At 37.7% G+C, this 26,643-nt stretch overlaps 1 protein-coding gene across 1 annotated transcript in view; it reads right to left on the minus strand.

Annotated features, from left to right (window-relative positions):
- FSHR (follicle stimulating hormone receptor) overlaps positions 1 to 26,643 on the minus strand; it is a 166,498-nt gene that overhangs the window by 68,665 nt on the left and 71,190 nt on the right. The window contains exon 2 of the mRNA XM_090280729.1: positions 21,365 to 21,436. Within this exon, the coding sequence (XP_090136855.1) occupies positions 21,365 to 21,436 (72 nt within the window). The remainder of the gene's footprint in view (positions 1 to 21,364; positions 21,437 to 26,643) is intronic.

A 26,643-nucleotide genomic window follows, 5' to 3' on the forward strand; every position in this document is an offset into this window, starting at 1 on the left:
TCTACTTCTTCCTTTCCAAATTAGATGTCTTTATTTCTTCTTCTTGCCTGATTGCCATGGCGAAGACTTTCAATACTATGTTGAATAAGAGAGGTGAAAGTCGACAACCCTCTCTTGTCCCCCATCTTAAGGGCAACACTTGCAGTTTTTGACAATTGAATGATGCTGGCAGAGGGTTTGTCATACATAACATTTATTATGTTTAGGTATGTTCCCTCTGTTCCCATTATGCTGAGAGTTTTTAATCACAAATCAGTGCTGGATTTTATCAAATGTTTTTTCTGCATATATTGATATGATCATGTGATTTTTATCCTTCATGTTGCTTATGTGGTGAGTCACATTCATTGATTTGCAAATGTTGTACGAACCTTGCAACCCTGAATAAATCCCACTTATCATGGTGTATGATGTTTTTTATATATTCCCGTATTTGATTTGCTAATATTTTTTTTGAGAGTTTTAGTGTCTATGTTCATTAGGGATACTGGCTTATAATTTTCTTTCTTTAAAGTGTCTTTATCTGGTTTTGGAATTAGGATAATGCTGACCTTGTAAAATGAACTTGGGTTTCTCCCTCCTCTTGAATTTTTTGAACTTGTTTGAGAAGGAGAGGTGTTAGTTCTTCTTGGAATGTTTGGTAAAATTCACCTCTGAAGCCACCTGGTTCATGGCTTTTGTTTATTCAGAGTTTTAAAATTTCTGCTTCAATTTCACTAGGTGTAATCTGTCTATTCAGATTCCCTGATTATTTCTGATTTATTTTTGGAAGATTATATGTTTCTAGGAATTTATCCCTTTTGTCTAGGTTACCCAGTGTGTTGGCATATAGTTGTTCATAATATTTTCTTACAACCCTTTGTCAGTTGTTACTTCTCCTCTTTTATTTCTGATTTTATTTATTCGAGTCCTTTCTCTATTCTTCTTGATGAGTCTGGTTAAAGATTTGCCAATCTTGTTTATCTTTTCAAAGAAGCAGCTCTTGGATTCATTGATCTTTTGTATTTTTTAAAAATACTCTATTTTCTGTATTTTTGCTCTGATTTCCTTCCTTCTACTGACTTTGGGCTCTGTGTGCTTTATCAAGTTTCTTTAAGTGTTAAGTTAGATTGTTTATTTGAGTTCTTGCTTGTTTTTTGAGATAGGGCTACAATGCTATGAATTTTCCTCTTAGGATTGCTTTCCCTGTGTCCCACAGATTTTGGATTGTTGTGTCCTCATTTTCATTTGTTTTAAGATATCCTTTGATTTTTTCCTTGATCTCATTGTTGACCCATTCGTTGTTTAATAATATGTTATTTAGCTTCCATGTCTTTGTGTGTTTTTCAGTGTTCTTGTGATTGATTTCTAGTTTCAGAGTATTGTGCTCAGAGAAGATGCTTGATATGATTTCAATATTCTTACATTTATTGAGATTTATTTTGTGACCTAACATGTGGTCTCCCCTAGAAAATGTTCCATGTGCACTTGAAAAATATGTATATTCTGCTCCTTTGGGGTGAAATGCTCTGAAGATATCAATTAAATCCACTTGATCTAGTGTGTCATTTAAGGCCACTATCTCCTTATTGATTTTCTGTCTGGAAGACCTATCTGTGGAAGTCAATGGGGTGTTAAAATTCTTGATTATGACTATATTTCTGTCAACCTCTCCCTTTATGTCCATCAAAATTTGCTTCACATATTTAGGTGCTTCTATGTTGGGTATGTAAATGTTTGTCACGGGTATATCCTCTTGTTGGATTGTTCCCTTTATCATTGTGTATTGTTCTTCTTTGTCCCTTACTATAACCTTGATTTTCAAATCTATTTTGCTGGATATAAGTGTTGCTACCTCAACTTTTTTTCCCATTCCATTTGCATGAAATATCTTTTTCATTCCCTTACTTTTAGTTTGTGTGCATCTTTCAATCTGAGGTTGGTGTCTTGGAGGCAGCATATATATGGGTCTCTTTTTTTATTTTTTAAATCCATTCAGCTACCCTATGTCTTTTTGTTGGAGCATTTAAACTATTTACATTTAAGGTGATTATTGATTGATATGTATATAGTGCCATTTTATTGTTAGACTATTTTCTTTTTCTTTTTTTCCCTTTCTCTTTTTCTTCTTCTTCCTAAAGCAAGCCCTTTAACATTGTTGAAGTACTGGTTTGCTGTTAACAAACTCCTTTAGCTTTTTCTTATTTGAGAAGCTCCTTATTTCTCCCTTGCTGGATAAAGTATCCTTGGTTGTAGGTCCTTGCTTTTCATCACCTTTAATATTTCATGCCACTCCCTTCTGGTCTGAAATGTTTCTGTTGAGAAATCAGATGACATTTTAATTGGTGCTAGCTGCTTTTCTCTTGTGGTTTTTATGATTCTCTCCTTGTCTTTAAGCCTTGCCATTTTAATTATGATTTGTTTTGGTGTAGACCTCTTTGGGTCCATCTTGTTTGGGACGCTCTGAGCTTTCTGGACTTGTTTTCTTTTTCTTTTTCTTTACTAGACTATGGACGTTTTCTGTCATTATTTCTTCAAATATGTTTTTGATCCCTTGATTGCTCTCTTCTCCTTCTGGTATTCCCATGATACTGATGTTGTTATGTTTCATGTTGTCCAAAATGTTTCCTAAGCTCTCCTCATTTAAAAAATTTTTTTTTCTTTTTCCTGCTCTGCTTGGGTGTTTTCTTCTACCTTTCTTTCAAATCACTAATTTGATCCTTTGCTTCATCTAACCTACTATTTTTTCTTTCCTGTGTATTATTTATTTCATATATTGCATTCTTAATTTCTGACTGGTCCTTTTTCATAGTTTCCATGCCTTTTTTCATGCTGTTGAGTATCTTTATAGTCATTACTCTCAACTCTCTGATAAATTGCTTGCCTCCATTTCATTTAGTTCTTCTTCTGGAGATCTCTTGTTCTTTCATTTGGTGTCTGTTTCTTTGTCTTCTGATTTTGGCTGCTCCTTTGTATTTACTTCTATATATTAGGTAGATCTGCGAAGACTCTGGTGCAGACCTTTGTCAGATGCTGTTTGTGACTGGCCCTGTGAAACCTCTTTGGTGCTATTGGTGACCCACAGCATGTGGCTTTCTCTGCTTGTCCAGTCATGTTGTGGTAAAGTGGTTTCTTCTGTCTCCCTTTGGTTATAAGGCTTCTCTTCAGCTAGGGTTCAGTTAGTTATTCAGGATGATTTCTCTACAATTTAGTTGTAATTCCAGATTGGTCCTGGGAGGAGGTTAGTGTAACTTCCACTTACTCCTCTGCCATCTTGGTTTGTTCTCTAGGTTTTTTTCTTTTTCTTTCTTTTTTTAAAGTTTATTGTTTGTCTCCTGCTCCAAGAACCTAAACTCCATGAAGGCAAGGGTCTCTGTCTGCTTTGGTCACTGTTGTTTCTCCAGTGTCCAGAACAGAGTAGGTGCTCAGTAAATATTTGCTGAAGGTAGAAATATATGCTATGTGTTTATGTGCATATAGAGAGAGACATGGTAACACTGTAGGCAGGAGAACAGCATGAGAGAATGAGAAGGTAAGAAAGGGGAAAGCATGGCCATGGGGACATGAGAAGCCTGATCTGGGTGGTGGGGAGTCCTAGGAGATTAGTAGCAAACAAATTTGGATGGTCAAACTGGGGAGAGATGATAAAAGAGACTTGAAAATAAAACAGGCGATAATCAAAATGAGGAGTGAGCGTGCTCAGGATGTGATGAGAGCAATGCAGAATTTCTTAACATGGCATTAAGTCAGGCCTCTGGTATTAATATAGGGAGAATAGTCTCTCACTCTGATTAAAGGAAAACTGAACACTGATATAAAAATTGGAATAGAAATGGGCTAGATGGGTTCTCTCATTATCTGTGATTATATTACCTGAGTCAAACATTCAGGGTTTAAAGACTTTGCCTTTGGAATCATTTTCAATGCTAGCCACCTGACAATGCAAGATATCTATACTCATGTAGAAATAGAACACTTAAGGAGATACAGACCTTTTTCTTTAGGCCTCTCTCAAACTCTGATTAAATGAAATGGATATGTGCCTCCTGCTTAGCTCTGATTTTTTCATACAATGCATTTGAGAGGCCCTCCATGAATATGTATTTGAGCATTTTGATGGTGCTCATTTGTGATGAGTATGGATAAAAATGGAATTCACTCAGTATAAAATGTTTACATACTACAGTGAGCACACCTTTTTCTGCTTAGTCCAGCTTTTAAGGGTGACATGTCATGGAGCTCCTCCTGCCATGAAGAAAATCTAAATTATACTAGCAAGTGGAAAGTGCAATTCAGGCAAGCAAAATGGAGACCCTGTCTTTTCAGAAATGTGCATGTCTCTTTTTAAGAATTCCAAGCTCCATGAAGAATTATTTCAGTCCTCATGTTATCTTTGATTGATGGCCCTAGAGAATTTAAAAAAATATTTCTAGATTTTTCTAAGGAAGATCCAAAATAGGGTTGCTGGGGAACATTGTAATGAAATATACTAGCATTGACAGTGAGTCTGGCCTGAAGAGTTTCCTTGAGATTCTTCCTGAGGACTTTTCTGAAATTCTTTCCATGTTATCCCCTGATGTCCTTGACTGAAGGAAAGGAGATAGTCTCTCAGCCTCAGATGAAGCTTCCTTCCTGTCTCATTATGAGATATTTACTTTTAAAGAAGTGAAGAGGAAGAAAACACTGTAGAAATGGTGCCATGATGATGGCTTTAAAGTACCTTTACCACACTCCCACCATATATATATATAACAATTCATTTTGGAAATGTTTCCAGGGACACAGACAACGCAAGTGTACATTTTTGCCTAGTGGCCTAATTCTGGGTCATTTAACCTGTGGCTTAAAAGTGATCATCTATCTCTGTGTTTAAAAATTACTTGGCATGAGAATCAGACCAGATTGGGGAATATGGATACTTTAAATGCCAAAGATGACATATTTTAAATGCCACCAGAGACACACCATAACCTGAAAATGGAATTATTAAAGCAGTGTGATAAATCTCACAAGGGGGCAGGGGCAATCTGACAAAGGTGGGAGTAAAAATTTACCACTCACCTTGATTAAGGGTCATCAACATGTTCTCCTCTATAAAGGATGGACACCAAATGCACATATGTGTTTGTTACTGTTTCTTTTGAAGTCCTTTAGAAGACATAATTTTGCTTTTAATCATGCATTATTGAATATTGGAACAGCAATTTTCCTTTTTAAATGGTTTTAAAGGTGACATATTAAACTCTAAAGAGCTAAATGTATCTCTAAGGTTGGTCATCCCTAGACTCCAGCAGCAGGAGCCAGAAGCATGAATGGCTAGGACCAAAGAGACAGAGATAATGAGGAAGGACTGAGGAAGTGGCATATTTAATTGAGTCAAATCCTGCCATTTGCATTGTTTAAAAAGAGGATTGCCAAGAGGCAAAGACCAGCTGTGGCATGTGTCACCCATAAACTTACTGGGAAGACATAGCTTATTTTTTTATTTTGACATTGATAATAGTTTATAAAAAAAGGAAGACTATAGGAGATCTCAGAGCATTTTAAAAAACATATCAAGATCTCCTATTTCTATGAGCATTCACTTGACTTTCTCTAGAAATCAGGAAAACACTATTGTTCTTTGGGATAACATTTCCCTTTATAACTTCAGTCCTGCTCAAGTTTGGGGAAACATTGAGAAAATTAACTCTGTCCTCAGGAAGGAAAAGCACTTCTTGGAACTAAGAGCTGTGGTTGCAGCAAATCCCAGGTGTATCTTGCCATTTCTCCTACCAGTGCTTCTGACTTGGATGTGGTCATGGTATATGTTTATTATTTGCTCAGTAAGTGAAATCTATTAAAACAGAGAAATTGGACAATTAGGGCCTTGGAGTGAATTTTGCATGTGCCTGATTTCACTGTGTTACAGGCTGAGATAAGTAGACATACATAAATCTCCAATTTCCTTTGATTCTGTATAAGCCCATTCTAAGGGACATCTCCATGGAGAGAGCTGACCTTCTTGACAACAGTTCCCCCAAAGAAATGCCAGTAAATATTTTTAAATGTAATTAGAGTCTACCTATTATACACAGGCCACTATACTATCAGGACAATGATGGATAAGCTCCTAGCATCTTGCCTGTAGAATCATGGATAGGACATTAAAGGAGTCAACATCCTGGTGAATTCAGACAGTTATCCTAGTGCATGGAGCTCTTCTTTCTACTCATTTGATCTTTCAGAGCTTAGTGGAAGCCCATTGTGCATAATGTGATCAAAAGACAAGGGTTGTGGGAACATGCATACCTCTTTAAGAAGACCTCAGATTCCCATTATGACTTTGATTCTGTTTCATTAATATCTGCCACTCAGAACACTTTCTCCCCTCCCCTTTGATTATGGAAATCCTACAGTCTCCACAAAACCTTCTCTGCTCCACACTGATTGAAGCCCCACCTCTTTGAACTGCTTTCAGCACCTGAGGTCTGGACAGCAACCTTCAGAAGTTTCTTATGTTCTGGTTTGTCTCCCGTTTCACACAAATTCATCTGATTTCTGTAACTAAATCACAAACTTCTCAGGGTTAGAACCAAATTCTATCTTTTTCTCTTAGCTCCTAATATGGAACACTGAAAGACTAATGGGTAGATAAATTGACAAAAGAAGCTAAGGAACTTCTAATAAGAATGAATCTGAGAGTTTGTGATGTGTTATTCTTTCTGATATATGAAGTCATAAACAGTGTGGGAGAGTCACACTTCCAGTTGGTGAGGAGCACCTGTTCTGTTTATTACCATTCCCTCCAGGAACTCTCTCACCCTCCCACCTTTCCTCATTCATTTTATATACCACACTTAAAATTGGAGGCATAACCTTGTTCAAGAATGTGCAAAACAGGAACATGGTAATGAACTCTCATTGCTGCTATAAATTTGATGGATGGCTTCTGGAGGAAGGGCATCAAATGGCAATCTCAGTCCAGTGATTAGCTCTGTGGTATTCCTCCCTTGCAACCCATGCAGATCCGCATAGCTTTCATTCTGCTCTAGGTTTTCTATGAGCTTCTTTGGGTGTGCCAAGAAAGCTGGGTCTTGGCTGGAGGAGGAAGGAGCAAAGAGGGTGTCTTTCTGTTTCTTTCCAGCATTCCCACTGCCTTCCTCCATCTCACTTTCCCCAACCTACCTAACTCATGACTCTAGCTGTGCTTAACCTGGATAAAACCACATGTGTTACCTTGATCTGCACTTTCCCTCTGACCTTTGCCCACCTCACACTGCTAGGACACAAATGCCTGTATTCAGTCTTCCACTTTTTGCTTGAGATACAGAACTCCTGCCATAAGAAGGAGGACTCAGGCTTGGTTTTCCCAGAAATAGTTGCATGTGCATTGCATTTTCCACACCTGGTTGTATTTCCAGAGTGCCAATAGAGGGGTTCTCAGGAACTGAGACAATACTTTCATAGTGACTAATCATACCAAAAACTGAGGACTATTTTAAATATTAAATGCGACCTGACAATGAGAAAGAGAGTGAGAACACTTTCCCACTGTCATTTGGTTATAGCAATGAAGCACATGTTTACGCACTTGTTCTGTGCTTTTCTCTGATTATTTCAAGTGTATTTTATCGACAACTACCTTGGAGAAGGGACTGTGAGCCATTTGTCTTGGATCCTTCACTATATCACTCCTTACCCAGGAGTAGTATTTTTAGATCTTGTTACTCCTTATGGACCATGGATCAGCAGTATTGGTCTCACCTGGGAGCTGGTTCACTGCAGAATCTCAGGTGCCACTCAGACTTCCTCAGTCAGATCCTCCCTGTTAGTTATTTCCCCAGATTATGTGTGTGCACATTAAAATTTGAGATGCCATGATGTAGGAGACACTTAGCAGGAACTCATGAAATGCTCATTGCATTTAACTGAAACAAAAATTCTTTCTTGTAAAGATGAGATACTGTGCCTAGGCTAAGAAGTTCTGGCTGAATCTACATGTTACTAGAATGTTAATTCCAAGGGGAGATAGGGAAAAGCAAGCAAAAACATAAAGAAAACAAGGCAATAAATATGATTGACTTAGAACTGAAATTTCTGTTAAAACGATACTTTGATAAAATAGCTTGGACAAAATTTTAATAATGTACATGCCCGTTTAGAGCATTTTCTCTTTGGAATGGAAAAAGCTAGTTTTGTACTCGAATTTTCACTGCTTGGGTTAGACATTCATTCATTTTCAGGGCATCTTCCCCCTCCCAGGACATTTTCTCCCTCTCACCCCTACTAACAAGTGCTCAAAACTAAGTAGAAAGTATGACAATTACTGATAAGAAATACCTGTATGTGAAGGTTATGTAGTTGGTAGAAATATATGTTACTCTTGTCTTCTGACTTGGACAATCTGTTACTACCTGTACTGATGCAACTGTAAGACTCTCAAGGTGTAATTTCTCTTTGATAGATGACTAGTGGCATTGCAAAAAGCAAAGCATTATGTGGAGAATGTGCATGGGATGTGGCATCAGAGGAATCCCACCTTCATGACTGCCTAGCTGTTGGTCTCAGGCCAGTTACCCAACTTCTCTGAACTTCATTTTCTCACCCATGAGAGGAGTACAGATACTTGCCCTAGCTACTACTGAAGAGTTAGTGTGGGAGATTAAATGAGCTAATAGGTGGTGTATGAGGCATTTTGAAATAATAAAATAGGAAGCCAATGCAAAGATAGTCATATTACTACAAATACAATGGACAAGAACTTTGTAAATTTGTGTTTCTGCATATCCTACTTCTCTCCGTTAGAGACCAATACTATGATCCTCCTCTATTATTATTATCTGGACCTACATGTTAACATTCATAGATATTATAGAATAATAGATTACGATTGAACATTAGAGTCAGAATACTTGGATTCAAATCCTGGATCCATCACTTATTAGATATGTGACATTGGGCAAGTCACATAATCCATCTGCCTTCAATGTCCTCACTGTAAAATAGGGATGATAAGTTATGAAAATTAAATAAGATAATACATGTAAAGTGGCTTATCTCAGTTTCTGGCAAGATAATCACTCAACGAATGACAGCTGTGATTGTTGTTCACCAATATGGGAACTCCTTGAGAGCAGGATTTTCTATCTTTATCTTTATTGCCCAGAACATCTAGTAATAATGTTCTAGGCACATAAGCTTCCTAAAATCATTCCCTCATCTAATTAACACATATTTTGCAGCTCAAGAAGAATTTGTGAAATTATTGACTGATGGATGGATTATGCTTCTCTGAGTTTTCTTGGTTTCTCTTGGAGTTGCTCACAAACAGACCAGAACAGAACAGCACATACATTAATGAGAAGGAGGTGTCCCTGTCTTGAGGAAGCTCATTAACTCACAAGCCTCATTCTCAAAAGAGTTCCAGGAGTGACAGAAGTCACAATCATTTACTCTGAATCCTGGTATATCATTTGATGGATTCTCTGATGTCATCCATCAGTTTGCACTTATCTTGAGTGCTTGACTGAAGTCTATAAATGTACTCCCTTTAAAGAACCCCAACAATCCATCTCTGATTTGGCCGCATTTTACTGAAGTTAGTGTGTAAGTCCTCTCTCTGTAGGATTTGTTATTGTTGTTGTTATGGAACTTGACACTGTCCGAAACCACCATCACTCCCCTGCGCCCCTCCCCCGCCCCAAAGCAAATGCAAAGTCACATTTTAATTGTCTTACTTAATTGGACTGATAAGTTTTATGTACATATAGAGGGAAGACAATACAAAGGAAGATGTGAGGGGGCACATTTTAACAACTACATGAAGACTGGAACCTCAGTTTTTAACACTCAATAAAGAAAAAGACAAAACACCAGCCTGAGTTCTCCATCTGCTCAGTCAGTCAGTGAGGGAGCCTGTCCTCTCAGTAGATGGACTCTCCAAGGCATTGATGTGATTATGGGAAGCTCATCCCTCCTCAAATTTCAGTCTGAACAACTAAATCCAATCTTACGATATTTCATGTATTAAAGAAAATCTCTTTAAATGCATGTGCCACATTGACTGAAACCCCACCATAGTGATTCAATCCTTTGAAATTGTCATTACCCACTTCATGTCTTTTTAAGATGGCAAATGGTATCAGAGGAGCCAGATCATGAACTCCTTAGAATTTAATGCCAATGCATTCTTCAGATGCTTTTATTTTTACTTGGAAAGAAGAATGAACAGTAAGATTAAAAAAATATTGAGGGCTTGATTTGAGGAAGAGGTTCTGAATGGTTGGGAAATGACCCAAGGGGTAGAGATGACACATTCATGAACTTTGCCTGCCATTACTCTCCCAGTGTGTCCAGCCCCATGTGGTACTTCAGAGGACTATGAGAAGAGGTAAGGTGAGAGCAGCAGTCAGTGTGTGGGTGAGCTGAGACCATGAATGAGAAGCAGAGCACACATGCTTTTTTTTATTATTCATACCTTGTGTTTGTATGCACTTTAAACTTTTCAAAGCACACCCACATCCAAGTGCAAATTACACGTTTATAAAGCACTTGGCATCAACAACTGCTATCTCTGTGCCCAGATTCTCTCAGAATCTCAGACCCACTGGGGTGGTTAAGTTCTACTTTACTCGTTTAAGCTCCTCTGGCGTGTATCCCCCACTCTAATGCTTTTCCCCTCTGCCTGTTTAACTTCTGAATGGTCTGAACTATAAAAACACATCTCTGATCATTTGATTTCCATGCAAGCTGGCAAAGGTGGATCTGAGCACCACAGGGGAGGTTTATGAAGTGTAACATTCAGGTAGTTTATTTGTTGGGGGGTGGGCAGGCAAGTGGGTCCATATCCTATTTGAGTCTTTATTGTTTAAAGCATCTTATTAAGTCATAAACAGCCCAGACAGATGTGGTCGTGATGGGTATGGGCTAAATGAGGAAATAAAAATGAATAGTTTGTGCATCGATTGGAGCTTGCTTTTAGATTGCATCTTTTTATTTTAATGCCATTCTATTAAAAAAAAAAAAACAACCTAGCAAGCATCTTGAGGGCAGAGCCATGACGCTATTTTTAACTTCAGTATTATGCTGCCTTAATTGTATCTTCTCTGAGTAGACAAAAACATTGAGTTACTGGCAGAGAGGGGAAGAAAAGGCCAGTTGATTTTCTGGTATATCTGTGAGCCCCCAACAAACAGCACATTTGAAGTTTTGTCTCACAGCTTGTCTTGTCAAGAAAGGTCAGAAAGGCAAGCATGGCTGAAGCAGATGTCTTAAAATGTGACATTGCTTGGCTGTTTATTAGAAAATGGAATATTGTATTTTTTTAAATGAAAAAAAAGTTCTGCTTTTTAATCATACATAAAGTTCATTATGGATCAGAATTTTAAAATTTATTTTTATTGTTTATGCAATTAGTTGTTCCTGTTTTTCCTCACTTTCCCCACCTCTACCCAGCCACACCCTGTCCCCTCTATAAGTCAATCCCCATATCTTGTTTGTGTCCATGAATTGTGCATAAATGTTCTTTGGTTAATCCCTTTACCATCTTTCATGCCATACTGCTCCCCTCACCACCCGCAGCTGTCAGTCTCATGTATCTAAGCTTCTGTTATTTTGTTTGTTAGTTTACTGTGTTCATCAGATTCCACATTTAAGTGAGATCATGTGCAGCATTTGTCTTTCACTGACTGGCTTAACTCACTGAGCATAATATTCTTCAGGTCCATCCATGCTGTTGCAAAATGTAAGAGTTTTTCTTCACTGCTGCATAGTGTTCTGTTGTGTAAGTATATCACAGCTTTTTTATCTTAGGCTGTTACCAAATCTTGGATGTTGTAAATAGTGCTGCTATGAACATAGGAGTGCATATATATTATTTTTTTACTGGTGCTTTTGGGATCCTTTGGATGTATTCCCGGAAGTGGAATTCCTGGGTCAAAAGGGATTTTTATTTTTAATATTCTGAGGATATTCCATATTGTTTTCCACAGTGGCTGCACCAGATTTCATTCCCACCAACAGTGCACCAGGTTTCCCTTTTCTCCACACCCTTGCCAACACTTGTTGTTTGTTGATTTATCGATGGTCGTCATTCTGCTGGGTATAAGGTGATATCTCACTGAGGTTTTAATTTAATGGCAAACAAGAAAAGCCTTGTTTGAGTAACCTGTGTCATTTTGCCCCCACTGGAAGTCTTAGCTGCTGAATGAAGGCACTAAGCAGAGGTCACAAAGATCATAAATGCCTTGGAACATCAAGTGGTCAAGAGAGTGGAGGGTCTTAGAGATGGAACGTGTAAATGAGGGCATAACTATGCTTTCCTAATTGAGCATCTACAGTATACATTTTTTATTGCTATAAGCTTGCTAGTTCACAGTGAGTGCTATGGACTGAATTTATATGTTGAAGCCCTAATTGTCAATGTAGTGGTGTTTGGAGGGGGTACTTTGGGAAGTAATCGGATGAGGTCATGGGAGTAGAGCTCTCATGATGGGATTGGTGCCCATATAAAGGGATAAAGAGATGAGAGCTCTCTCTTGGCCATGTGAGGATACAGCAAGAAGGCAGTTGTCTACACACCAGGGGATGGGCTTTTACTAGAACCTGACCATGCTAACACTCTAGTCTTGGACTTCCAGTGTCCAGAACTGTAAAATATAAATATTTGTTATTTAAGCCACTGAGTCTGTTTAATTTAATACAGTAGCCAGAGCAGACTAAGACAGTGGGGCTCTCACTTGTATTCTTCCTTGTAATCCCTTCCAGCAAAGGAAGCCCTACCCTATCTTTATGGATAAAGAATAAGAGACTGAGATGTGGGAAGTTATAACAAATATAGTGTTGGGAGCATCCATAACATCACTAGATCTCAAGAACTCTGTTTTCTCTTATCAGACTCATCCTCCTCACCCCAACACACAAAAAGAAATTAAAGCAAAAAACAAACAAGCAAAAACTCAAGCATATAAATACAAAGCTAAAACATTATTTTCCTTCTGAGCTGGGTAGCTATTAGATATTGTAAAGTTTATTTTAAGGACCCACCTAGAAACAGCTGAAAATAGGCTACTTAATGGAAACACTAAAACCACATCAACCCAAAATGTGACAAGAAAACAGCTTCTTGTGTTTTTGGTAAAACAATAAATACAACAAAAATGCTTACTTTCAGAATATTTATGAAGAACAGGAAATGAGGTAAGGACTTTCACTTCTAGACACTAACTCATGTTTGCTTGACCTGGGTTAATAATGACAAATTAATTGGCAAAATTCTTACATTTCCCAACTGCTGACTAAGTTAATTTGCAACTTAAAACAAGCAGCTAAGTTTGAAAACCCTTGGACTGAAGCCAGTTTTATCAGGAGCTTTACTGAGAAATGAGTTGGCACACTGGAACTTGAGACAAAAATGCTCCAAGAAGAGCTTCTCTCTAACTAGCCCAGTAGAAAATGACTCTAGGTTCTGGTTTATGGAAGTCCCAAGGGTTTAGGCATAAAAATCCAATCGTGCATTTATAAATGACATCAAAGGAAGCTTTCACAGCATTAATTCTTCCCTTGATCACTTTGGTTTTAGTAAATTAATTCTGGAAAATGGCAAATGCCAACAAAAAGGAAGCCTTGTGTAGCAGAAAGGACCAGACTACTTTGGGTTCAAATCTTATCTTTACCACCCAAGGACCCTTCTGATGCTGGTTGGTTGTTTATCCTTTCTGAATGTTAGTATCCTTGTCTGTCAAGTGCAAGTTAACTGAGATGGGTATTTAAAACACTAGGCCCCAGATAGGTACTGAATAATTGTTGGTTTTAAAAAATCATATTTCCTGAAATATAATTTGACAAATAATGTTATGAACTCATTTTAACTGTTCAAGTTTTATAAATTGATATATTTTGTAATAGCTACCACTATCAAGACATAGAACATCTTTCTAATAGTCTAAGAAGTTCACTTTTTCCCCCGTTTTAGGCAATCCCCACAACTGCTCTTGACCCAGACAGCTATTGATCTCCTTTGTCACCAGAGTGGATTTCCTTTTATAGACTTTCACATAAATAGAATCATATAGTATATATTCTTTTGTGTCTAGCTTTTTTGCTTAGTGGGATGCTTTCAAGACTCATCCATGTTATTGTATTAGCAGTTTATTCCTTTTTTTAAAAAACAATATTATTCTGTCATATGGATAGAACACAATTTATTTAACCCATGACCTGGCGATGACTATTTGTGGTGCTTTTAGCTATTATAAATAAATCTGTTATGAAGATTTCTTGAGTAAGTCTTTATGTGGACATATGTTTTTATTTCTCATGGATAAATACTTTATAAAAATTGTTAACCTGTTTTCCAAAGTGGTTGTACCATTTTACCTTCTCACCAGATGCATGTGAGTTCCAGTTGCTCCACAGCCTCACTAGTACCTAGTATCGTCAGTCTTTAATTCTAGCCATTCTAGTGGGCATGTATTCAATAAGTTTTTGTCTATCTCAAGATTGTGAGAATTTCCTCTTATATTTTCTTCTAGAAGTTTTAGTTTTAGCTTTTATATTTAAGTCTATGATCCATTTAGAGTTAAATTATATGTATGACATGAGGTTTTTTTCTTCTTATACGAATAAGTTGATTTAGCATTGTTTGGGGAGGAACTTCTCTTCTTTCCTTTATTGAATTCCAATAACAAACTCTTTCAGGGTATAGAGGATGAGGAAGCACTTCCTAACTCATAACATTGGTATAAAACCAAACAAATAAATTTTAAGAAAAGTAATATACAGAATAATATCTCTACAAATATATATAAATTAACAAAATATTATCAAATTAAAATCTGTGTATGACTGATCTTAAAAAAAAAAAAGAAAATCAGATGATCCACATGGTTGTTTAAAATAACCTATTTAATTTACATCATCCCCTATCACAGCACTCGCTTCATGGCTGTGTGCTTTATGGCCTCACTGGCTTCTTCTGTGACCTTATCTCCTACCACCCTCCCTTTTGTTTATTTTCCAGTCACACCATATAGACACACTACATGTGCTCATGAATATTTTTTCTTTGAATTGGATTCAGACTTAAATATCATCCATCTCAGTAGCTCTTAGCTGTGGATGTGTGTCAGAACCATCAAGGGAGCTTTAAAAAATGATGAATACTTGGACCCACCCTAGACAGGGACTCTCAAATCCCCTCTTTCCATTCAGAGGTCTAACTGCCCCAATCTGCCCTCCAGATATTTACTAGGAGCCTGTAGAATCAGCAGCCTCTCTGTCTTGCTTTATTTCAGTAGTTTGTCCATTAATTCTCAGAATCATAGAAGGCCAGGGTAGAAATGGACCTACATTATCTAACAAGGAGATGCTCATGAAGGCAACGTGTATTGGAACCCAAATTTTCTAGCACTGTCACCATTATGGTTTTAATTACCTGATTTATTTCCTTTCTACTTATCTGTGTTGAATGAGGCCAAAGAACTGAGATTTCAGAGGATCCTCAACTTTTTAGTGTGCTAGAAGCAGTTCTCATTCAATAAATCTTCCTTTATAAGTCTCTCTGTTAACTTTTCTTTCCCCCATGATGTGGGGGTGGAGGCTGGAGTGTCAGACTATTTTTTCATTTTTATATGCAAGTAAATCACTTGATTACATTTTTTGTCCTTATGTTATCATGAATATTTCAAATGAATTTTATATGGTTCATATTTATGGTTTGGGAGTTATTTCACATTTTGGCTCATTGCGGTCTCATCTGCATGTACCATATCTCAGCTGATGTTGATTGGTCTTATTTACATATTCATCATGCTCCTATTTTCAAAGATATTTTGTTATACACTAGCTTTTCTTCCCCCTCCAGTGTTATAATAGCACGGTGGATGTGTTTTTAAATTGCACTCATTTCCATACATAATTTTTCTGGTTACCATAAATCTCCACATTGTCACCTAGTCCCCCCACCCTATTCAGTGTAATCTTCACACTTTATACCAAGCTGACATATGGCTCCGAAGTAATTAAAGACAATGTAAACAGTTTACAGTGCACTTTGCAAAGCCACTTCACTTTGCAGAGTTTAATGATTTCCTTTTCCCCCAGCCAGTCCCAAAGCAGTGAAGAGCAGGAAGATTTGAGATGGTGATGCTGATTAAAGCTAAGGTGCAAAAGTGATCATTTTATTTCCAATGAAGACACCCCCACTCCAGTTTTACCAAAAAGACATTTTCCCTTTTGAATTCATGCAGAGGGGAGTGGGTTAAGCTGGGTTAATGAAAGAATAAGAATCATCAGTGTGGGTTGGGGCAGAGTTATTGGATTCTTTCAAGCATTCTAACAGGAGGAAGAAGGAAAAATCAAATTCATCAAATCCTTAGTCACCCTGCGCATAGAGACCTTTCTCTTCTTGATGAGAACAGGACTCATTTTCTTTTAAGACATTAGTTGTTTGTTCACTTACTGGCACCTAGCCTCCACTTGTTTTCAGCAATGATTCAATTTTTGTTTGTGGATCTCCCTCTCCCACTACAAGTTCATGTGGTTGTGGTAGGTGCTTTCAACTCTAAGAATGGAGCCCATTTGCCCAGGCCACAGCCAGTTTGACAGTCACATTTCGTTAGCAGCAGTGGTTGGTCCAAGGATGGTCATGTGACCTAAGCGAGCCATCAAATCTAAAAACTTTTTGAGATGGAGCAAGAAAAATGTCAGCTCTTTCCTTCTGAGTAGAACCCAAGATGAGAGGCAGGACTGGGGCTGCCTGTCTTGCCACTAGGGATGGGGCTGTGGGCTGAAACTAATTTAATGGAAGCAAGACCCAAGAGAGCAAAAGAGTCTAAGTCCCAAGGACACTGACCCTGAATAGAGATGTTTCTGAAGGCATTCTTCCTCCCTGACAATCAAGTTAAATGAGCCATTAAATTTCCTTTTTTTCCTTAAGCCTATTTGAGGTTAACGTTCTTTTGTCTCTCACAACAGAAGGAATCTCAACAAATACAATATTTATATCACTTATTTTGCACAGATTATCTTGTACATTTTGTTCTGGGTTATATTATGTCAATGTCTAGATCATAGTAGATTCTCATCCAGTGTTCATATGCCTCTAAACTTCTACATTATTATTCATATTATTTAGTATTTTCTTTTTATATCTGGATATCTTCTCTCTCCAACTAATTATATTTGTTTATTCATTCATTTTTTATTCATATATTTATCAGTTATTTATTGTATTTAATCTGTGTGAGGCACCATGGATCCAATATCAAGTAAAAGCAAAAATATCCTTGTGCTCATGGAACTTAAAGTCCAATAGAAAAAGTTAGAACTTAATTAAGTATCACCTAAATAAGTGTAAAATTGCTAAAATGATAGTCAACACATAGAAACTAGTGGTGATATGAGAGTATATACAGCATGGGCTTTCCCCTCATTGGGAGGTCAGGGAGGGCTTTCCTGTGCAAGTAACACTGGTGTGGGAACCTGAGAGATGGGAGGAGCCAACTAAATTAAACAGGTAGAGTGGAAAGGACACTCCTGTCAGGAGGAACAGTGTGTGCTAAGCAAGGTCCATAGTGGGCAGCATAACATAGTACATTTGATTAACTAAAAAGGGGTTAGTAGAGCAAAGGAGAGAATGCGAGAAATCCGGTTTCTTTTTTTCTTTTCAGAGCAGTGATAAGGCATGGAGAGAGTGTGTGTGTGTGCTCTTGTGTATTCATGTATGTGTGTAAGAGAGAGAGAGATGGAGAGGTATCAAAGGTGATATGATTACATATGAATTCAGAAAAGGTGACTGCTTGCTATGTGCAGAATAGGTTGGGTGAGGGGAGAGCAAGCTCGTGGAAGCTGGAGAAGGGGATAAGTAGACAGATTAGAGACACAGTGATGAGATAAACAATAGGATTTGGTGTGTTGTATGTACTGTCATACAAAGTTAAGTTACACTCTGACCTTTTCCATAAAGAACAACCAAGGAATATGGAAAAGCTTATAAATTCTGAATACAATCTGATGAATATGTTATTAATACTCCAAACAAGAGATTATGGTTTGGAAGCACTGGAGAGTTCTGGAAAGACTGTATGGAAGAGTAAACATTTGATCTGCAGCCTAGATGACAAGCAGGGCGTCCATTTCAATTTTAAGTGGAATTTTAGGCAGAAGGACAGCATCTACATAAGATGAATGTGAAAGTATATTTTGTTTATTTGTTTGTTCATTTATTTATTTATTCTTTCATTCACCTGTTACTATTTTTTGGTCCCTCTCTGTGTCAGGCATTGTCCACAGAAACAGCCACCTTGTTCTAAGTAAGTAATATGATGTCTGGTAATGATAATACTTGGGAAGTGTCAAATTTTCCTACCTGGTGAAAGTGTGGGACACAGTGCATATGGTGGGAGATAAAGGGCCTTAATTCCTGTGCCATGGGTTTAAGACTATAATCTATAGCAATAAGGGTTCCTCCCAGTTTCTTCTGCAAGTGAGTTTGAGCCACTCAGTTCTGGCAGCAGTGGTAGGGAGGTCAATGCTGGGACAGGTATGGCAGCCTAATGCAGGAACCTATGTAAGTTGAAGACACTTTGGATCTAATAGCAGCAGGAGTGAGAAAGGGGCTGCATTCTGGGGATATTTTTGTGGGGAAGTTAATAGGACTGGAAGAGCACCGGGATATAAGGGACAGAGAAGGCCCTAGTCAAGGAAGACTTTGAATTTTCTTGCTTGGAAGTCTGGGCCGACGGTGATGTTATTTACTGGGCAATGTGGGGAGACGAAAATTTTAAGCATGGAGTTAATGAGCTAGTGCACATGTACTGAATTTGAAGCACTTGCAATTAACTTAGGTATAGATGTTTTGGAGTCTCTGTATTTCAAAACAAGAATTATGGCCTCAGAAGAGAGGTGGCAGTTAAAGATGAAGGTTTAGGATCCATGATAGTATGACATTGTTTGATGAATAATGATTTAGGGGTGTGACTGTAAAGAAGAAAAATGGTTAAAAAATGAAGTCCTGGAGTATTTGAAGTTTTGAGGAACAAGAGAGATGGAGAGGTGGTTATAGAGTTGTCTGGGAGGGTAAGAGGGCAGGCAGAGTGTGTGATGTCACTGAAGTTAAAAGGGAAAAGAGCATTAAGAATGGCATGAATAGTCAGTAAAATGTAAAGCTGCATATAAGTTAAGTACTAAGAAAACAAAGTAGAAGTCATTAGATCTTGTAGTCATGGTATGGTTGGGAAGTTGAATAGAATAATAATGTTAGACAATCAGTGGGCACATGGCAAGTGGGCAGCCTAAGGAGTGATTGAAAGAAAAGGAGAGGAGGGGCAGTGAACATAGGGTCCTCTTTCAAAAGAGTGGTAGTGATGGGAGGAGGGAGGAAGGTAGCAGGGAAGGAAGACAGTATATACACAGAAAGCTTCCCCCCATCCTTCTTTTTAATTAGGGCTGGGGAACTTTTGGCCACAAGTCAAAAGTGAATGAAGGGATTTTATGATTAGTGGAAAGGTAGATATTGGAGAAAAAGCCAATATTTATTAAGTTCAGGAAACTGGTTAAAAAGTGAAGGAAGAATAAAAATGCAGGGGATAGATCTGTCAAGGAGATGAGAACTCATACAGAAGGTGAGACAGTGGATGACGGTAAAAGCCTAGCGACTACAGGATATGAACGGCCTCTTCAGAGTGCAGTTCAGGGCAGGCCCTCTGCTAGGGAATGTTTTTGAAGCCTTAGTACATAAAAAGTGTTAGGAAAAATAAGATCACTTTATTCTTATTTTTGGCATCTCACTGTGTCAGTGCAGGCTGATTAATAAAGACATGAAGTAGAGATGGACAAGCTGTGTCTGAGGAAGTTGAGGAGTTTCTGAGCCAGCTGCCCTGTCTCTGAAATTATTGCTATGTCAGCTCAGCCTAACCATTTAGATCATCACAGAAAGGTCTTCTCTGATGCTGAACACCCAGTTAGAGGTCTGTCGCATTGCTGGATTGAGTTTGATTACCGTGGATTATTTGTGATGTCTGAAATTTCTGTTTTTAGAATCATTTTGATGCAATTATAGGGTTGTTTGGTGGGGGGTATTAGGCATATCTAATAATCATCTGGTCTATGTTAATTCCAGGCAGGGCACTAGCTAATCTATCAGGAACTCACCTTCAGCCCAAAGTTCTCCAAGTCTGTTGCTTTCCTGTTTACCTTGGTGAGTTCTGCTCAGATGAGTGACCCCATCTCCCAGTTCCTGGGAGTGTTGCATGTCTTCAAGAAGGTAAACCCTGAAGATTACAGGTCTTAAACTGGGCTCTCATCCAACTGGAGGATGCTTGCACTTAGAAATCAGGGATTACATAAACCATCTCCCCCTTTTAAAACTTCTTCTTTAATAGCAGCTGAAGAAATTAAGGCCCTAAAGGATATGGTGATTTAAACGAGGTTACACAGTAAGTTTATGTTAAAACTAAGGCTCAAACCCAGGATTCTGACCACCTCCTCTAAGCAGGTGGTTTAGTAATAGCTACCTGCTCCGTGTTTCATTAATGAGTTTCTTTCTCACTTCCTTGGACCTCAGTAAATATTCTTCTTAAAGGGCAGGAGGGTGGGGGGAATGAAAGAACCAAGAGGAAAAATTGAAGAGCTTCAAGAAGGAGAAACACATGTAACCTGGGGGATTGTTTTCATTCCTTTCTGTGTAATCTGTCTATCTGTTGTTGTATTTATTGGCATTGAAGTTCTGAATTCTGGCTGCCATTGCAGTTAGAACACATTTTTCTGACCCTAAGGGCCTTGAGATGGAATCAAGAACCTTTAAAGGGAGAATGGGTTACCTTAAATATGGGAGAATTTGTTCGGCTTTTTATTGCTGTACCCATTTTGGGAAAAATCCATATTAAACTAGCCCAATAAGAAGTGAATGTGTGCATTAACAAAGGAGTTTTCTCTTTTCAAAGGAAATCTCCCTCAGTGCAGTAAAACTTCCCAAATACTGTTAAATGTTTATGTATCAGTTACCACTTGTCAGCATGGCTTGGGAACAGGGAAGTCTAGAGAAGCTCTAAAGCACAAATGTTAGGCCCTGCTGTCAATTAAAAATTAGTCAGAGATGATAGGAAGTTTCCCTGAAAAAGAATGGATGTCAGCACAGAAAAAAGGATCTTGTTTTTAAAAATTCTACTCATAGGTACTTTGGAAGCAACAACTTATTAAAAAAAAAAAGTGAAGATTCTTGGATTGCTTATTCTCCTTTCAGTGCCACACTCAGAAAGATTCCACATCATGGTTTAGGAACTATGATATGAAGATAAAATGGGAGGAAGTATGAAGAGTTTTCTGGCTTCTGAGCATCGGGTGTGCTGAGGCTGTGCCCATAGCCCGACTGAGGCACGCACATGCAGCATTGTCGGGTACTTACATTTTCTCCAGGTCCCCAAAGCCCAGAAATGCTTCTTTGGGGATGACTCGAAGCTTGGTGAGGACAAACCGCCTGAAAAGAGAGTGGACATAAAATATCACAACTTATCCATTCATTGATAAGTAATTGAGTGTCTAATGTATTATTTCGGCTAACAGCAAACATATACTAAGTGCTTGCCACTTAGTGGTCGCAATTGCTTTTACATGATTTCTCTTCATCCTCACCACAAAGCCATCCTATTGGCACTACTGTTATTCCCATTTTGCATAAAAAGAAACTGAGGCTTAGGGAGGTTAAAAAAGTTACCCAGGGTCACACAGCTCATGGTGGAGCCTGGATAGGAACCTTATGTATCACCACTACTTCATATTCCCTACTGTGGCCCTGTGAAGCCCTTTCTCTTTCTCTACTCCAGCCCCCAATACCACTTCCCTTATGGTCATTCATAGCTCACCTTGTAAAGAGACAGTAAACCCAATAGAGAAATTCCTTATGCTCCCAGTCATCAGTCCATCTGTACCTGTGCTTGTATACCCCAACTTTCCTCCTGTTTCTCAGGTGATCATACCCTGGACTTAGCTAATAACAGATCCTCCAATCCACATCAGATCTTCCCCCATCTCTTCCAGTCAGAGTAGCCACTGCAGCATTTTCCCCTTTCATAAATTTTATTTACCTCTTTTTACTTCTCTACTAGATCCTGTCCGTCAGTGTATGAACATGCCATGATTTCTTCCATCTAGAAATAAAAAGTCTTGCCCTGGCTGGTGTGGCTCAGTGGATTGAGTGTCAGCCTATGAACTGAAAGGCTGCTGGTTCAATTCACTGTCAGGGCACATGCCTGGGTTCGGGGCCAGGTCCCCAACTGGGGGCGTGCAAGAGGCAAGCAGTCCATGTTTCTCTCACATACCGATATTTCTCTCGTTTTCTTTCTCCCTCCCTCCCCTCTCTCTAAAAAAAATAAATATAACCTATAAAAAAATAAAAATTAAAATGAAAAGTCTTCTCTTAACCTCAGCTGCCTTCAGATTTTGCCATTTTCTTCTGCTTGAAACGTGTGTCTCACACCTGTCTCAAAATTCCTTCTAATGGCTTCTCAACTCAGGTAAAAGTCCAAATTGTGTACAATGGCCTATAGGACCTTCTGGATCTTCCTGCTCTTCCTTTCCATAGATGCTCTAACTTTAATGTTGACAACTTTCCTCTTTGCTCATATTGTCCTTGTCACAGGACTCTTGCTAGTTCTTGGACATGCCATGTTTCTTCTTGCCTAATGTTTATGCATTTGCAATTCTTTTTACCTGGAACATTGCTCTCACAGATATCCTCCTGGCTTGCTCCTTCAGCCTGCCGTTTGCCCAAATGTCACTTTCTCAATGTTGCTTTCCCTAATCACCCTATTTATAATGACAATCTCCCCCAACTCAGCCCCTGGCCCCTTTCCTAATTAAATTTTTTCTTAATAACACTCTGACATGTCATACAGTCTAATTATTTATCTATTTATGCTCTCTTACCCATAGTTATTTAGGATACAAGCTCTGTGAGGGCAGGCATTATTGCCTGATGTGTCTGCTGCTATATACCAAATGCCTAGGACAATGCCTTGTATATGACCAGTATTCAAAAATCATTTCTGGAGTGACCAAATGAATGACTGTTGAACAGTTTGAGAGTTCTGGGCTTGAGGGTGGAATTCTAAGTGATCATTTAGGCATCTCTGCAATAGGAATACTATTCCTTTCTCTGGTTTTCCTCCCTTTGGTTTTCTCTGGATTTGCAATTGATAAACATTTTGTTTTCTTTCTATTTTAATCATTCCTTATGCAAAGCTGTCTGTGAGCAAAAATTAAATAATTAAACACTGTGTACTTGGATAGTTTTATATACCTTCATTGCTTCAGTCCCCTATCATTTATTGGTGTTAGTAAAATTCCTGTTTCAGGTGAAGTTATTTAAACAAACTTTTTTTTTTTTTACTTTGAATTTGACTACTATGTGCACCAGCTCTGTGGTGAGACATCATGAGAGAGAATCCTGTGTGCTGTTCTTGCAAAGAGTGTACATATCGAGAAGGCAAAACCAGAAACCTTGGAATCACTGGAAAACAGTTGTGTGATACAGCTGATGTAATAACTGTAAATGTTACAAAGGAATTGAAATAAGAAAGATCCTAAGGTCCATAAACATATAAAAGGAAGATAGGAAGGTGTGGTGAATTTGGACCTGGGTCTCAAAACTATCAGGTCATACTAAAAGCATAGTCTCTATGAAACCATTTAAATGAAAAGTGATCTAGTTTTCAATATGGCATAACAGATCAGGAAGAGTATCAACTTCTAGAATGCCCATCTGCAGAGAATCAACATTAGTTCATATTTCCTTAACTATCCTTATATAACTGCAGTTAACACAAATAAATTCCTTTTGTACTTATAACATGACAGAAAAATGATGATAAAAAACTATAGTAAAAGCACATTATAAAATTGCTTTAAACTACTCAGCCTAACAATTTAAGGGAGTTAAAATATTAAAGTAAAATAATTAATGAGATGCACAAAGAGCAGAATCTTGGATAATTGACTCTTTTATTTAAAGCAAGTCAACTAGATAGCCCTTTTTAACTCAACCCTAGTAGCAGACACATTTTTAAAATTTTCATTGCCTGTAGCTGTATTAAGTGCTTAAAACTTAATGTAATTATATCTGTTTTTGAAGATGGAAAGTCTGGATTTCCATTTCCTGAAATGCTATAAACTAGATAATTTGAAGATATTTCCACTAAAGTGACCTAGAAATCTTATATAGCATATAACAAGTATTCTTTTAAATGTGTAGCTGAGGTTACAAGAATGAGAAATCCTCAGGAGTCCAAAGTAAATCAACTGAGTACCAGATGGAGCCCTGACCAGTGAATGCAAACCAGAATACTAGGAGGGTAAACTGAAGCCAAAGTATACGGGAGGCAGTTTTTCTGGACTTTGTAGCCAAGGGATTTGTGTCTTGATGGAAAACTGGTACATGAGATGAAACATGGAAGATAGAATGCAAAGATCCATTTTCTTCAGCTGTCTGTCTGCCTGTCTTCTCTCTCTCTCTGTCTCTCTCATCTATCCATCCATCTACGTTATATGCATTTTAGGAAGAAAGGCACAGAAAATGGATGGCATGCAGTTTTCAATGAAATATAATCTGGACATTTTCTATAATATATAAAAGAAATAAATCCTCAGATTCAGAAATCTGAACAATGCCTAGGACAGGAACAAAAATAAATCCATGCCAGGTATCTGTTAGTTAAAATTGTAGACCATTAAAAAGCATTTTAAATGTAAGCAGAGAGAAAACGATATATTATCTTCATATAAAAAATAATCAGAAAAAGTTGTAAAAATAGCTTCAAAATTATTAGAATACTACATCCAAAAATGATTATTTTCAAATGTGAAGGTAAAGACACATTTAGACAAGTTTAATTAGCCATGAACAGCAAAGTTTTAGCAAAAGAATTCCTTTATAGAATAAGAAAATTTAATTCAGTGAGACAGAACAAAAAGCAAGAAGGAATAGTGAACAAAGAAATTAGAGCTCCTTCTTGAACAGGTAGGTTTTTATAATTGTTGGAAAACATATCTATTTAATAAGAAGTACTAAAATGATATTGACCAAGAACTAGGTCACAAAGAAAATTGTTATCAAATAAATCATTTTCTTTGACAGTGATACAATTTAACTTTGAAATCAGCAATAAAAGATAATTAACCCCATCTCAACCCCAGCACATGTCAACCAAACCAAACCAAACCAAACTTTCTTTTAAAAATGACAAGGTCAAAGAAGAAATTACAATAATAGCTAGCAATTATTTGGAATGGAATTATAATTAAAATGAAACATATAAAATATAAAGGATGTACTACTACTTATAGAGAAATTTGTAGCCTTAAATTATTATACCAGAAAAAGAAAAAAAATGGAAAATTAATGCACTAAGCTTTTAGCGTAGGAACCTAGTGAAAGAACAGTGGAATCCTGGAAACAGAAAACTATAAAGCCAATGTTTCTTTATTTCATTTGTGGCTAGAACTTCAGGTGCAAACTCAAAAGCAGTTTAATAAGAAACATTGGTAAATGAGGGATTGTTGATGTTTTGAGAAGATAATTTTGAGGAGATAAATACCCAGTTAAACTTGACAACTTGATACATGGAACTTAAGTTCAATCTTTTTTTTTTTGGTGAAACATTATTATTTTTATTTTAAGAAGAAAATTGCCTTCCCCAAATATGGCTGCCAATGGAATGAGGGGAAATTTAGACTCTATAACTTACAATCTTTTTTTTTAAAGTTTATTTAAATAACAACTAACTCCTTCTCAGAGCCACTAAGATCTATAAATCACTGTAATTTATTTTATTTTATTATTATTTTTTAATTTTTAATTTTTGGTTTTTCAATTACAGTTGTCCCATTTTCCCCCCATTTCTCTCCCCCACCCAACCCACCCCCTCTCCCACAATCATATCCCTCCCCGTTGTCCATGTCCATGAGTCTTTTATACAGGCTCTTTAATTAAACCCTTCCCTTACTTATCCCCCTTCTCTCCCTCTCCCCTCCCGCTATTGACTGCTATTCTGCTCTTTGTTCTATTTAGTTCCTTTGTTTGTGTTGTTCTTTAGTTTCCTGTATTAGGTGATATCATATGGTATTTCTCTTTCTTTGCCTGGCTTATTTCACTAAGCATAATTCTCTCTAGTTCCATCCATGTTGTTGCAAATGGCAGGAGTTCCTTCTTTCTTTCTGCTACATAGTATTCCATTGTGTAAATGTACCACAGTTTTTTGATCCACTCATCTACAGATGGGCACTTAGGTTGTTTCCAGCACTTAGCTATTGTAAACAGTGCTGCAATGAACATAGGGGTGCATAAGTTCTTTTGAATTGGGGTTTCAAGATTCTTCGGGTATAATCCTAGTAGTGGAATCACTGATTGAAAAGGCAGTTCCATTTTTAATCTTTTGAGGTAATTCCATACTGTTTTCCATAGTGGCTGCACCAGTCTGCATTCCCACCAACAGTGCAGTAGGGTTCCCGTTTCTCCACATCCTCGCCAGCACTTGTTGCTTGTTGATTTGTTGATGATGGCCATTCTGACTGGTATAAAATGGTATCTCATTGTGGTTTTTATTTGCATCTCCTTGTGGCTAATGATGTTGAACATTTTTTCATGTGTCTATGGACCTTCTGTATGTCCTCTTTGGAGAAGTGTTTGTT

This window comes from Furipterus horrens, unplaced genomic scaffold (assembly GCF_987537825.1).
Source record: "Furipterus horrens unplaced genomic scaffold, mFurHor1.1.pri manual_scaffold_6, whole genome shotgun sequence".
NCBI lineage: Eukaryota > Metazoa > Chordata > Mammalia > Chiroptera > Furipteridae > Furipterus > Furipterus horrens.